This window comes from Saccopteryx leptura, chromosome 6, assembly GCF_036850995.1.
Source record: "Saccopteryx leptura isolate mSacLep1 chromosome 6, mSacLep1_pri_phased_curated, whole genome shotgun sequence".
Lineage (NCBI taxonomy): Eukaryota > Metazoa > Chordata > Mammalia > Chiroptera > Emballonuridae > Saccopteryx > Saccopteryx leptura.
Window position 1 is genome coordinate 173,422,805 of NC_089508.1, and position 15,081 is coordinate 173,437,885.

The following is a 15,081-nucleotide window of genomic DNA, read 5'->3' on the forward strand; positions in this document are numbered from 1 at the left end:
ACCATACCCTTATTTTTCAATAGGCTGGTTCATTCAATTTAGGAAAGATTCAGAGACAAAAAGCTTGAACTTGCACATCTCAGCATCAGTAAACCCTAGAGCTGGGGAAGGCCTTTTCGCACCACAGGTGACAGCAGGGATGTCATTATACACTCAACTGATTAAATGGCCAACTGAAGGCTGGGCATCCCTGGCAGAAACAGAATCCTCTGGTTCTTTTTTTTTTTTAAATAAATTTTTATTAATGTTAATGGGATGACATTAATAAATCAGGGTACATATATTCAAAGAAAACATGTCTAGGTTATCTTGTCATTAAATTATGTTGCATACCCCTCGCCCAGAGTCAGATTGTCCTCCGTCACCCTCTATCTAGTTTTCTCTGTGCTTTTCCCCCTCCCCCTAACTCTCTCCCTCCCTCCCTCCTGCGTCCTCCCTCCCCCCACCCCTGGTAACCACCATACTCTTGTCCATGTCTCTTAGTCTCGTTTTTATGTTCCACCAATGTATGGAATCATGTAGTTCTTGTTTTTTTCTGATTTACTTATTTCGCTTCGTATCATGTTATCAAGATCCCACCATTTTGCTGTAAATGATCTGATGTCATCATTTCTTATGGCTGAGTAGTATTCCATAGTGTATATGTGCCACATCTTCTTTATCCAGTCTTCTATTGACGGGCTTTTTGGTTGTTTCCATGTCCTGGCCACTGTGAACAGTGCTGCAATGAACATGGGGCTACATGTGTCTTTATGTATCAATGTTTCTGAGGTTTTGGGGTATATACCCAGTAGAGGGATTGCTGGGTCATAAGGTAGTTCTATTTGCAGTTTTTTGAGGAACCACCATACTTTCCTCCATAATGGTTGTACTACTTTACATTCCCACCAACAGTGGATGAGAGTTCCCTTTTCTCCGCAGCCTCTCCAACATTTGCTATTACCCGTCTTGTTGATAATAGCTAATCTAACAGGGGTGAGGTGGTATCTCATTGTAGTTTTGAGAATCCTCTGGTTCTTAACATGGTTCTCTTTGAAGCTATTGTTTGGCTCAGTACATTGGTTTGTGAAATCAACTCACTTTCCACACATTTATTGAACACGCACCATGGTGATCGATATATTGCCAAGGTTCCAGCAGCAGCAAAAGTGAACACAAGGCACCTCATGCCTTTGATACATTTACATTCTGGCAGAGTGGGAATATAAATCACAGAAAGACAAAGCGGGGTGAAGAAAAAGCTTAAGAGACATAAACTGACAGAAAATTCAGATACATCTCTTTAAATCAAGCAAGGTTTCATGAAGGAGGTACCTCATTGAGATGGATATTGAAGGATGGTTGGGATAACAACAGATGGATATTAGGATAAAGAGGGCTTTCTATAAGAAAATATGTGCAGCTGGGAAAACTGGAACATATTTTCATAAGAACAAGTAATACAATTTCAATAGAATACATTACTTGAGATAACATAATGGAAGATGAGTCAGGAAAGTAGGTTTTCCCATATGATACATGTGGAAAGTGTTACCTACAGGTAACACAGGGCCAAGCAGCTGAAAGGCATGGGTTTGGGGCCAGTAGTTACCATGTGACTTGTCTTCTTATCAAGGTCGCAGTAGACCACACTCCTGTCTATTTATGAAATGAGACTTTGGAAATCCAAGTCTAGACCAAATGACGAAAGCAATTAAGTTTGTGTATGGTTTATAGTTTATGTTTCTTGTGACCTTCCCCCCAAAGCCTTCTCCCGTATCCCCTGCTTCTCTGAGTAGCATCATACCGATCTTGTTCCTGGTGATGACTGACTGGTAATGACTTGGAATTGGGACGGTGGGAATAATACTTGTAAGGACCATTCCCATGTTGTCAGGAGGGCTCTTAAAGTGAAAGGCTCCGGGATGCTAAGGAATCCCATTATAATGGCAGAATATGAAGCAGTAGGGTAAATGGGTAAATAATTTGCTGGGGGGGGGGGAGCACTGGCATGAACCCTTCAAAGCCATATTTACGTGAGTCCTCTCTGTGGCTGATGGGAACAATTAGTGGTTAGAGTGACGGCCTGACCCAGAGTGTGAATGTCTCAGGACAACTTATCCCCAGTAGTGGAAATACCAAGAGCAGCTGCCATGCTTCCCAGTCGCACTCTCTTCCTGACCTAGTGAAGGGGCTTCCGGCTGTTGGGTAGTGGGGAGAGAACCAGAGTCAGGAGGGTCTTAGATCCAGATTTAAGTAGCAATTTTCACAATTGTTAAAAAAAAAAACCCACCCTAGTAATGTATATATAAGGTCTCAAAAACACCCTAGAAATGTATCTATAAGGTCTCAAAGCCACATGTGCGGAGGCAGAGAGGAATGTCAAGCCTCTGAGAGTTCCTTTCAGGGGGTCGGTCCAGTTCAGAGGGCGGTGGGAAGGTGAGAGCTGTAGATGGACAACTGACAAGGGAACTGGGGACCCGCCTCTTCAGTCAGCTCTATAAGGTGGCATTCCGTAAGGAAGATGTTCCGCCGGGCAGGTGGCCCCCGTGGGTGACGCTGGGAGCGCCACTGTTGGCAGGAAGGGGAGACCACGTTCCGGAAGGCTGCTCGGAAGCGGCGGGAGAGGAGGTTATATATCACGGGGTTGACCGCTGAGCTCAGGTAGAAGAAGACACCTGGATGCAATTGGATGAAAGAGACACGCCCAGGGGAAACCGAGTGAGAGGCACGCAGGGGAGAAGCACAGGTGTTTACCAGAGGCCTTGGACCCCGCGATTGCCTCTTTTGGAAGTGATAATACATACAAGACTCTAATTGAGAATACAAAACACTCTACCACCTGTGTATGCAGGAATCAAACACAGAAAGATTAAAGTCTTGGCAAAACGGGGGCCAGTGAGGGATCTCTCTGAGATGCTCTGCAACTTCCTTTGATCCCCACTTGTTTAATTAAAGGGCCTATTCCCATAGCATTGATGAGAGATGCTTAATCATCAGAGGAAAGAGGGATGTTTTCGTCTCCTTGGGGTTGTGCTTAAATCTAAACTTTGAAACTTGCAAGTAATGAAGGAATGGTAAATCAGTCAAGGCATCATCCCTGCTAAGAGTCCTTGTATGTTTAACATCTCTTCAAAGAACTACTTCCCAGTGCCCTTTCTTATTTAGCTTTTGCCTTCCATGATTCTGCCCACCTAATTTCCAACTTTATTAAGTAACTGCATTTTGTCATTTATTTTCTCCACCAAATGCCTTGTACGCTGCCCCTTTTTTGTTTGGTATGTGTCCTTTCTTTCTTACCATAGCCTGTTTTATTTCCCCGAAGTCCAAGAAGAGCCTAAGGTTGAGAATCAGAGGACTTAGTTTCTGACCTTTCCCTTGCTTATTCTGTGACCTTAGACAGAATTGGCACTTTGATTTTTTTCTCTGTAAAATGGAAATGATAATACAAGCCTAACTCACCTCCCTGAATTACTGTGACAATAAAGTTGAGATACTATCCACAGAGCGGCTGAGAATGTAAAGTAGGTGACGGGTGCCGCCATCAACATGTTCATCAGTGTCCTCATTTATTTAGTTCAAACATTGAGAATGTTGTATGCCCTGTGCACAGACTAGGGAAGAAAAACAATATAAAAGGAGAACATTTCTATGGACTGTTAATTCATTCCTTAGATAAATATTGATCGAACTCTTGTTATGTGTCAGGAATTTTGAGGTACATTAGACGGTAGTCGATTTAGACTTTGTTTTCCAAGGACTTGGAATAGAATTATAGAGGCAAGATTGCTGCCTAACATCAATAATTAATAATAGGACAATACAAATAATAGCTGTTAGAGCAAAATATATAATGGCAACAGTTATGCTATGAAAATTCATGTAATTACATAAATCCAAGAAGTATGATGGTCCTTAAAATTTTAATGGGGTGCTCAGACTCTAGCCAGAGCCTGAAATGAGCAGGAGATAGTGTGGGAAGAGAGGAGAGAATACCAGAGGTAGAAGGAATAGCAGGGACAACTGTGCAGAGGCAGGAACGATGTAGAATGTGCAGAACTCTCTAACCAGTTGACAAGAATATACATGGTCAACGACTGGGAATATTATAACTTGAGGCTCAAAAGGCAGGTTGGGGGTATTTTCTGTAGCATTTAGGGTTTCATCTGATTGCTCTTGTAGGGGAAGGAGAGATGATAACAGGCAAATGTTATGAATTCTGTAATTTGGAAAACTTAAAATGGTTGTCTTGATTCATTTGAAAAGAGGTATAGTCAACTAGTCAAGCCACATGTGATCTTGTAGGGTTTTCCAACTTATTTAAACACTTCCATTTTGTTTTGGTTTTTTTTTTGTCTCAGATTAACCATGAAGACAAGAGCTACACATAATGTTGAGATTTTGCCTAAAATCATAAATAGTTTAACATGGAAGAAAGTTCTAATGTCCAGGTATAAGCTGTATACAAGGCCTGCTGAGTACAAAAAGAGGGTGTAGAAAATAAATAATACATGTGGTATTCAATATACATATGAATGCTATTGTTTTTGCTCTGTGCACATCTGGAGCTTAACTTGTACAAACTGACTTGATCTTTTCTCTCTGAACCAACTGGTGTCTATCAGAGGCACAGGGACAGAAGTGGTCTGAACCAAAGGTCTGAATCTAAGACACACAGACTGAGAAAGAGAGATTCATGTAGCCATTCTCTGCTCCATTTTAGGGGAAAGAACTCTGAACTTGAAGTTAGATGATTTGGCACCAACCCTGTTTTGACTGTTTGCCAGCAGTGTGGCTTTGGGCAAGCCATTTCTTTCCTGTGGAATCATTTCTTTGACAGTAAAATGGTGATGAGAATATGTACTTAACAACCTTGCTGTGGTCATCATAGACATATAGCATTTTACAGCTCAAAAGCTTTTGAGTAGCCAAGATGTTATTTGCTTCTGACCATCAGCCCATGGTTTGTACAGAGCAGACATTATTTCCCTTTTTATAGTTAAGAAAACTCTGGCATAACGGAAGCCACATTCTTCAGAATATTAATGGTGGAAGTGAGATGCCAATCCAGTCCTCTGCCTTAGTGACCTCTCCACCCCCATTTCCACCATATTCTATGGCATCTTCAACAAGCAGCACTAAAGTAGCCTAAAGGCAAACCTTGATACACCATGAATAATACCCCTTGGTTGGCTTTCACGAGGCTCTAACCATTGCTGAAAACAGTATAGGATTCCAGGAACATGGATATTTAATAAAAAAATAACCAATTCAATCATGCAGCCATTGGAAAGAAAATCAAAGAAATCGTTCCTTGGACCATTTTCCCACTGTGACCATCGTGCTTCGAGTTGAAGTTTTCCATGAAGTAGCATCTAAAGTAGTGATCTGAGGTATATCTTTTGGACCAGTACCATATTTAATTGCTATTTAAATGAAACAAAAATCAAGTGTCTCCATCATAGTATGGCAGGACCCCAAGATAAATCAGTTTCTCCAGACAGAACCTATTGCTCTAAACAAGATGAGGAAGCTGCAACTACCCGGATACTTGTAATGCAACCGAAAGAGCGAAGGTTTTACCTGATACCACGTGGATGAGATTGAACACGGATGCCAGGGATTCAGTCCACTCCTCCACAAAGCTGAAGAAGAGCCGATCAATGTGGAAGGGGGCCCAACAGATAGCAAACACTAAGACCAAGACAACTGAAAAAGAATGATGAACGGGAGAGCAAAACGCAGTCAAAGCAAGAAAGCAAGGAGAGGTATCCATTCCTTCTAGCATGTCCCCCTCCATCTTGGTTAAGTTAGAAGTTTTATAGGCTAACTAGATCATGAAGAGCCTCTACATAAATACTAAATATGAGAACAAATTGTGTTGAATTCAGGGTCAGTTTTCCATATAATTATACAAGATTTACTGTGTAATGTAAGTTTCTTCCAGAACATTTAAGATAGTATTGAATTTGTTATGAAAACATTCTAATGTGTAATATAAATTATGTTGCAAGGAGACTGTTGGGACCACACAGACGGGTTATGTAAATAAAATGGCTGGGTTCAAGCAATTGGTGTTCTTTAAAGTCATAGATCAATAACAAACTATTCAATATACAGTAGTGTGAATTTATCTTGTTACTCTAGAACAGTGATGGGCAATCTTTTGAGTTTGGTGTATCAAAATTCGCCAAAAAACCGAGCATAACTCAGGTGGTGTGTCACTTCAAGAAAAACAGCCTAACCGGAAGTCCCAGAACTAGACGCTCTGTGCCAGAGTTCTGTTGTTTTGGCCTACAGACCTCTGGTACAGAGTGTCTACACTACAGCAAATGTTTTATCCTCGGTTACTGCACCTGGCCGTGCAGGAGCTGAGGATGAAACATTCTTCTTGGCATGTGGCCCCATACTTCTCCGGTATGCAGCCACATGTGGCCGCGTGTCATCGAAAATAGCTACACGTGTCAGTGCTGACACGCATGTCATAGGTTCGGCATCATGGCTGGAGCACTTATTTCTTCCAAGCCTTAGGTTTTGACTTGGAAAGTATATCATAAATCTCCTTTATCTCATCACTATCTCCTCCTATAAGGTAGCACTGGGTCAAATATTTTTATAATATTTTTTGAGGAGAGTGTAGATCAGTGCCTGGACATACATATATTTTAAGCATTATCTATACAAAATAGTGTACTATTTTATATGAACATAGTGCAATGTCATAGGTGGAATGAGTACGTAGAGGTACTCTTGGACAGCTGTACTTAACCTGGAGTTAGAAGATCTCATGGAGTCTGAGAGAGGGTATGTGGGGGTTCATAGTCCCCTGAAAAGGGCTGTAGAACATTCTGTGCATGTGCATTTGTACATTTTCTGAGTGGAGCATTCACAGCTTTCATTATATTTTTAAAATAAATCCATAACAAAATAAGTTAAAAAGCACCTGCTTATTTTAGAGGGGGAAAGTGATGGTCAAAGCTCAGGGAGTGGATGTGATTTGCCAAACACCATGTGGTGTATTACATTGGATACAATTTCATATGTTGTTCTGAGTGTTACAAATGGAAATAGATATCAAACAGGCCCTGGGAAGTTGAGTAAGAGATAGAAAACCAGACCAGGCTCCTAAGTTTCAGGAGAATTTTGATCCTGATCCCAGAAGTACTTTCTCAGCATCAAATGCAACTCATTTGCTTTTATAAATACAAACAAGCAAACAAGCACAAAACGGAGGGCTTACATAGCATTTTGGTGACAGATTTTCTGCAGGGTCTTTGAATATTTGCAGTCATTTCATCTGCGTCAAGGATCTGGTCTTTCTTTAGCTGCAGGGAAGTGGGAAAAAATGTTAAGAAGAAAACATTTTTCCTTCTGTTAAGATTTGAGAAATGTAACTCTAATACTCATTTTGCAGATCAAAACCTGAGACTTAAAATAAATGTAAGAATTACTTATTTAACAATAACTTGGAAGTAGAGTTGGACCTAGGTCATCTAACTCAAGGGACAGATGATCCAGTTGAGTCAGTTTAGTGCAACCCTTTATCATCTGCTGTTCTGTAGAGCCCTTGTTATATATAGGATGTTAATATGTATCCCATGAAAAATGTAAAATTATAAAGTAAAAAAATGTTAGATAGATTTTTCCATTCATTTATTCATTCAATAATTTTTAGATATCTGTTAGAAGATAATCCCTCGGCTATGTGATGTGTAGGTAGTAGAAAACCAACACAGGCATTATTTCTGTTTTATGAAGTCTATAGTCTTCATTGTGGGTCTTCTTGGAGCCTCTGATATGCTAATGGACACTAGGACTTTTCATAGAGGATAGTTTTATCACCCAACCTTCCACACTTTGCATTTCTCACTCCAGCACCAATGTGGATAGTGCTTCTTTGACAAACCATTATCTTCGCCAAACCCTTTTCAGTGGAGTACCTAGTACCATCTGGAGCAGCACAATTTGGGAAATTCTACTTTACTAATATTACTAATGAGAGTATATACGTTTCTGAGTTTAGAAGTTAAAAATACCCTTGTTGGAAGATGTGGTGATCCTTTAAGTAGCATCTGAAAATTTCAAATGTTAACACGGTCTGTACGTGCCACCTTTCCTGCTTGGTTCAGGCCCCACCTACTCCTGGAAGATTTTGGTGGCCAGTGTAGCCCGTCGTTCTCTCCTTCCTCTGAACTCCCATAACACTGAAGATCTAGGTCATTCAACTAGTGGTGGATTTTTTCTCTCTTTAGGTTATACATTTTTTAGTTTCTAGGGATAGTCAGCCAGATAAAGGAAGCTTTAAGAACTCAGGATAAATGACCGTCACATATCTAGAAAATAGTATAGTTTGTATTTGCCCGTTGGGTCTCTAGAATTTATTCTCTTCTTTTCTTGCCAATAGTGTCCTGATTTTCCCTTAAGGAATTTACGTCTTCTTCATTCTTAGTCATTAATTTTGATGGGCCTGATCCCATTGTCCAACTCTAGGTTCAGTCCCTAAATAACTTAGCTACTATCCTTCAGTCACAGTGATTAGATAATTGGGACCGATGAGATATCAGCTATTTGCTTGCATTTCTAGGAAGAGAAGTTGCATTTCTCTTTTACTAGGGCTGCCAGAAGGAGCCCCAGTTCTTGTTCTCTGCATGTGAGGTCTGGAATTATAACAGCTATATATTTTTTTCCACCGTGAGCAAGGTAGAGCCACCAATGAGCCACTGGTTAAGATCTTGAGGCTGAAATGAACATCATAGAAAGAAGAGCAAAGAAACAGAAATAAAGCTAAGCCAGGATGACACTGTATTTTACTGGAATAATCTTCACCAAGAGTCAGCTCTGCCTCTGGACTTTTCAGGTCTATAGCCCCATTTGTATTTTGCCAGATTGAGTTGGGGTTTCCTCATCAGCAAGGTAGAAAGTCCAGATGAACAGATCAAGGCCAATTTATTTTATATAGTTTTAGGGTAAGTTAGGATCAATTGATTGAGTTTTAAGGAGATGCATTCCAATTCAAACTAGAGAAGAAATTGGCATGGTTCTATGTAACAATGGAACAGACTGCTCAGAAAATCAGAGAGCTTCCTGGGCTGGTTAGTGTTTTAACAGAATATTTTAGAAAAGGTATTTCAACTGAAATAAAACTTAGAAGAGGGGGTCATTAAAAGTTGCCTCCAAAGCTCAACAAATCAATACCCTGTCTCCCTGAAAACATGGAAGCTTCTAGAAGTCACGTAGCTCTCAGGTCCACATCGACCTGAAGGCATTCACTTGGGTGATTAACTTGACTACATTGGTGCTCTCTACATGTGCCTGTGTCTTCACACAGTAAGAGATTTAAGTCCCTTCAGAGTCACCTACAAATTGGAAATAAATAGGAAAACTATGTTGCAGTTCTTAGAATAAGATGGGAGGAAACTGAAGGTGACATAATGTTATTAGTATCACAGTAAAACAAAGAATGCAGGTGGAGTGCCTGGCATGTGATACCCAGCACATTATTGGCCTGCGTCTGCTCAAAAGACATAACAAAACCAAATTTTGATGAAATAGACTTATTTATATATGTGAGACTACTCATGTGGATTCCTGAATCCCTTCTAGAAATTCTCCTTCTCATGATACCACTCACCCACAAGCAGTACTTGTGCTGTTACAAAGCAGCAGACAGATGCAATGAGAACAAAAATACACCGGTGTTTAAGGTGGGAGCAGTGCATAGAACTACAAATATTACTAATTAATCTTCAATGAAATCTACTAAAGTTTCTATTTTTTCACATCATTTAAAAAAACTGTCATTATTACAAGATAGTCATTCCATTTTTTTTTAAATTTCAGCCCATAATTAAGAACAATGAAAGGATATTGAGATCTATTAGTCACATCTTTGGTTCTCAGGGGGAAATTCTCTACCCCAAAGAACAATTTCCTTAAACATAACTCAAACAGTTCACACAATCATTTTATGAACAGACTTCCTATGCAACATCATTTACACCAAAAAGAAAATCATTAGCGTGCGGAGGACCCGGGTTCGATTCCCGGCCAGGGCACACAGGAGAAGCGCCCATTTGCTTCTCCACCCCTCCGCCGCGCTTTCCTCTCTGTCTCTCTCTTCCCCTCCCGCAGCCAAGGCTCCATTGGAGCAAAGATGGCCCGGGCGCTGGGGATGGCTCTGTGGCCTCTGCCCCAGGCGCTAGAGTGGCTCTGGTCGCAACATGGCGACGCCCAGGATGGGCAGAGCATCGCCCCCTGGTGGGCAGAGCATCGCCTCTGGTGGGCGTGCCGGGTAGATCCCGGTCGGGCACATGCGGGAGTCTGTCTGACTGTCTCTCCCTGTTTCCAGCTTCAGAAAAATGAAAGAAAAAAAAAAGAAAATCATGAACATACTAATCACTGCTTACTTTTCAGCCTCCTTAGGTAAGAGTGATGCAAATAGCCAACTCACAAAAGAGTGAAAGATTGAATGCTTATGCATGTTACACATTGTTCCCACAGAATTTGAAGGGGTTGACGTAGTAGAATAATATGCAAACAATTTGTCTAGACGCTGTTAAATGCTGCTTTATTTTTGAATAATTTTATTTCCCTTCAGATGTTTGGAAAAGTAGACATTCAACCATTAATTATTCCCACCCACCACCAAACTTTTATTTTAAAATTCAAATTATGAAAGAAGAGAGAGACATTGTGGCTGGTGTGTAAGAAGTTCAGAGGTCTCCCTACCCTACTCCCTTTAACTGCATAAAGTAAACGGTGAAGGAGTGGTCCCTGGGCGTGACTGTCATTCAGGTTGATGTGTTGCCCTGATCAGTAGTTTATAGCATGACAATCATTCCACCAGCTGTTTTTTGTGATAGTTTGTGGAGACTAAGCTTCAGAATATCAAGACATACTCATAGCTTTTGTGTAAATATTTCTGCAATTTGAACATTTTTTTATTTAAAAAAAGTCAGTCTAAGACTTGACTTGGAGGAGGGAGTGTTGAATACACAATATGGTGGACAGGAATGTGTTTAGAATTGGGCACTTGAAGCCTGTATAATTATGTTAACCAGTGTCATCCTTCTGCCCCCCAAAAACTGTCTGACTTTGTTTGGCACGGTTGAATTCTACTATAGTTCATGCTCTTCAACTCAAGCATTAATGTTGCATGCCAGAGACACAAGCAGTTTGTGAGAGTTTCCGTGGAACTTCCCCCCAGATGGGAAGAACTTGCCCTGGGGTTGTCTATTTTCCATCTCCGTCACATAGGAAATTTGGAGAGCAGCTCAGTGGAGAGTTGTTCCCTGACTGCGCAGCGGCACTGACTGCTCAGCTCTGAGTGTATGGGTAGCTGTCCTCCTTCTGCCCTGGTCTGGGGTTTCATCAGTCCTTGGTTTACTGCCTTCTGAAGGCGGTGGGTCCTAGAGTGTATCATAACTTCAGATTTGCCAAGGGAGTAAATAGCTTAATAATCCTCAGAGTTGCTGAAGTCTTTCTAAAATCTCTTAGATTGAAAAGGCCCTTTGAGAGAATGTTTCCAAGTCTGTTATTTTAGAGGTAGAGAAGCTCAAGTCTAGCAATGGGGGGAACAGTTTAACTTCATTCATTCATTCATTCATTCATTCAGCTTACAGTCTAGTTGGAGAGAAAGATATTAAGGCATCCCCCAAGTAGAGAATTTTAAATTAGGATAAATCCAAGGAAGAGAAATCACTGGGGACGAGGAGCACTGACACAAGGGCCAGGTGTAACTGCGGAATCGGAGAAGCTTCCCTGAGGATGTGGGAGAGAAGTATAATGGTAAATGAGAGTTAGAAAGGCAAAAGGGATTGCAGGGGTAGATGATAGAAATATTTCAGGCAAAGATATAGCAAAAAGTACAACATGTGCAAAGACTTTGAAACCAACGGCACTGACTAGGACCTATCTCTCGACTTGAGTCTAGAGAACTTTAAATTCCTCGAGGAGTGACTTTCTAACAGAGAGTTTCCTCCCTGGGTCCTTTGGGTAACACTTCATCCTTCCTGAGAACAGGATGCTGGAAGTTGCATTTCCTTCACAAAGCAAAGTTGGGTGGTTTCTAAGCTGTTGTGGGAGCTGTCCCTTAGCTCCTGATCCAGGGTAGCTGTAGGCTCAAGACAACAAAAACAAAATGAAACTCAAAGTAATTGGTTGGGGGTCGGGGGGGTGTGTTTCTTACTCAAAGTTAAATACTTCTTCCAAATTGACCCAACGTAAGTAATTGGTGTTGAATGAGATGGTAGTGATCAGTTTGAGAGGGAGATTTCTCATAGGACTCATGGTATTTGGAATCATACAGAAGTCCTTTCCCCCAAGTGAAATGCACAGGGCATTCTAAAGACACAGCTGTGAGCCAGTCTGGGTGACATATGTGTCTGGGAATATAGGGACCAGCTCTTCAGGAGGAGACTGGCACAGATCTCTGCCTGATTGAATTTGCTCCTGTGTTCAGACATCTGTGTACTTAGAATGTGTTCTTCCTACTTAATCCTTGCCATTCACCTTAGGCCCAGTAGGTATTCACCAATGATGTGAGAGTATATTCATTGTGACACTGTACATGGTGTCAGAACTATATTGAAGCACAGGCTGTGAATGTGATGTCTGCTTTGTTTTGTTTTCATTTATAACTCAGTGCTCCTGCTAGCAGATTTTTTTTAAAGGTATCACAGACTGTTAGAACTAAAAAAGCCATACAGATAATCTGATATGACCTTTTCATTTTATAAATGTGAAAATGAATTCTAGAAGAGAGTCGTGTGGCTTGCCTAGAGGCATATTATTTGTGAGATTCAAACCTGAGAGTCTAAACAGTCTCAGGACTGTTTCCTACAGAAGCCACCTCCTTACATGGATATAAAACTGTCACAGTCAGACTTTGTCTCTATGAATTTGGATGCAGAGTATAGCAGGAGAGGAATTATATAGACTCCCTCCTTCCCTCTTCAAAAATAGTTTCTCTCTTCTAATTTGATCCAGGAAAAAAAAGAAAGAGATCATTTACCATTGTGAGCCCAGGAAAGAAACCTCTAATTGAAGACGTGTTGTAAACTCAGTAATAATTTTCTATTAGTCTCAGCTTTCTTACTCTGTCTTCTACTCTATCTTATGTGCTCTTTTTACCGTCCCATCGCTAAATCTCCACCTTCTCAAGAGAAGAAGTACAAGTTGATCTGACTTAGGCCATATATATTTTTTTTCATTTTAACATGATATTTCAACTACAGTCAAGGTGACCACAGTAAAGGGTCTAACTTTAAAACTGTGTACATATTTGTCTTGGAGTACAACACAGGCAGGGACAGTTTACGTTCTACTCAGACCAAGTTGGTGCAGAGGGAAACTTCAATGCAGGCAATAGAGCTGGGCAGGGACTGGACCACAGGGTGTGCAACAGTCTCTTCCGGGTGACCACCTGTGCTATTTAACATGAGGCTCCACCTCAGACCCACTGAGTCAGAATTTCCCCCGGGGAGGGGACCTGCACATTGGTACCCACAGTAAGGTTTCTAGATGATTTGTAGGAACACCTAGGTTTCAGAGCTCAGATATAGAGGGAAGAATAATGAAGCTAAGTTAAAGGAAAATTCTAACTGAGCAAACTTTGAGTCAGTGAGAAAAGAGTTGCTGATCTGAACCAGCCGGCGTGCATACTCACCCTGAGCCCCATGAGGTAATAGAGGATACTGATGACTGCCATGGGAAGGACATAGAAGAGGAAGGAGGTGACCTGGATGATGAAATTGTAGATCCACATGGGCTTGATGATCGTGCAGGTGGCCGAGCCCGGGACCTGGGACCCGTTGGGGAAGGACTGGAGTTTGATGCCGTGGGTGCTGGTGTTGGGCAGAGAGAAGAGAACAGAGAAACCCCAGACGACGCCGAGGACCCGGAGGGCCCTCCGCCGGGTGCTCTGCAGCTTGGCGCGGAAAGGGTGGAGGATGGCCACGTAGCGCTCCACGCTGACCGTGGTGACACTGAGGATGGAGGAGAAGCACACAGTCTCAAAGAGGGCCGTCTTGAAGTAGCAGCCCACAGGCCCAAACAGGAAGGGATAGTTCCGCCACATCTCGTAGACTTCCAGAGGCATCCCGAGGAGCAGGACCAGGAGGTCCGAGACAGCCAGGCTGAAGAGGTAGTAGTTGGTGGGTGTCTTCATCGTCTGGTGCCGCAGAATCACCAGGCACACCAGGAGATTGCCAGCCACCCCAACCACAAAGATCAGTGCATACACCACCGTCACTGGGAGGAAGAAGTGGCTTCGCTGAGGCCCGCAGAGAAAGGCCAAGTAGTCCTCGGTGCTGTTCGGGTATTTCTTTAATGGGTCTTCCAGTTCCTGCTGGGGGATCCAGGAAAGATTCTCATATTTTTCCATCACTGATATTAAAATCCAAGACTTGAGCTTCCTCTGCTATGAACCTCTGTCCCAAGATGAGCCAGAAAAGGAAGAGAAAAAGCAGACAAGAAAGCACAGACTAAGAGCAGGAGGCGGGAGAGGGTGAGTGCTACCGCAAGGATCTCTTTTGAAGAGCCCCCGAGACAGAAGCCCCTCCCCTCCACAGGCCGTGGGCCAATGCGCCTGTGTCAGGCAGATGCGAAGACAGCTGGGTTGGACTTGCTGCCTTTGCGTGCAGGGAGCAGGAGAGGAGGGGGGGAGACATTTCCCTGAATTGGAAACAGCTGGCAAAACAGAGCTAACACAGAGGGTGACACTAACTTAAGGTGTGGGCACTCTGAGCAGTGCATTTTGCAAAGTTGTGGGACTCTGTAAATACAAATTAAAATTGGAGGGTGATGAGCAGAAGAGTACAAATCTCCATTGATCCTTGTCATCTGTACAGCATGACAAAAACAGGGGATCAATAGATGTCTCAAGTTATCTTGCTTTTCTGGAAATTCAGGGCTCCCTGGGGAAAGCATGATCGATGTGCCTTTTTGGTTTTGACTGCATCCACAATAGAATCAAATGCCTGAAAAGATACTTGCCTGTCATCCATCCCTGCCTGCTGTCTGGCGCTCCGTCTGGCTGGGCAGTGCCTTGCTGTGGCAGAAGGCAGCAAGGTTTGGAATCAGGCACACCCATAGATATCCTGT

At 42.2% G+C, this 15,081-nt stretch overlaps 1 protein-coding gene across 1 annotated transcript; it reads right to left on the reverse strand.

Annotated features, from left to right (window-relative positions):
• Positions 1-1,067: 1,067 nt before the first annotated feature.
• Positions 1,068-14,444, reverse strand: NMUR2 (neuromedin U receptor 2). Its single transcript, XM_066342148.1, has 4 exons — positions 13,646-14,444; positions 7,220-7,304; positions 5,563-5,688; positions 1,068-2,657 (listed from the first exon to the last, which is right to left on the reverse strand). The coding sequence occupies exons 1-4, from the start codon at positions 14,360-14,362 to the stop codon at positions 2,401-2,403; spliced, it is 1,185 nt and encodes a 394-aa protein (XP_066198245.1). The 5' UTR covers positions 14,363-14,444; the 3' UTR covers positions 1,068-2,400.
• Between the last annotated feature and the right edge of the window lie 637 nt (positions 14,445-15,081).

Excerpts from the sequence above, each read along its gene's own strand:
- NMUR2 (XM_066342148.1), bottom strand. The coding sequence starts at position 14,362 with ATGGAAAAATATGAGAATCTTTCCTGGATCCCCCAGCAGGAACTGGAA. Across the intron at positions 7,305-13,645 it reads ATTACCTCATGGGGCTCAGG|CTAAAGAAAGACCAGATCCT; the intron begins GTGAGTATGCAC and ends ACTTCCCTGCAG. Across the intron at positions 5,689-7,219 it reads ATCTGTCACCAAAATGCTAT|TTGTCTTGGTCTTAGTGTTT; the intron begins GTAAGCCCTCCG and ends ATTCTTTTTCAG.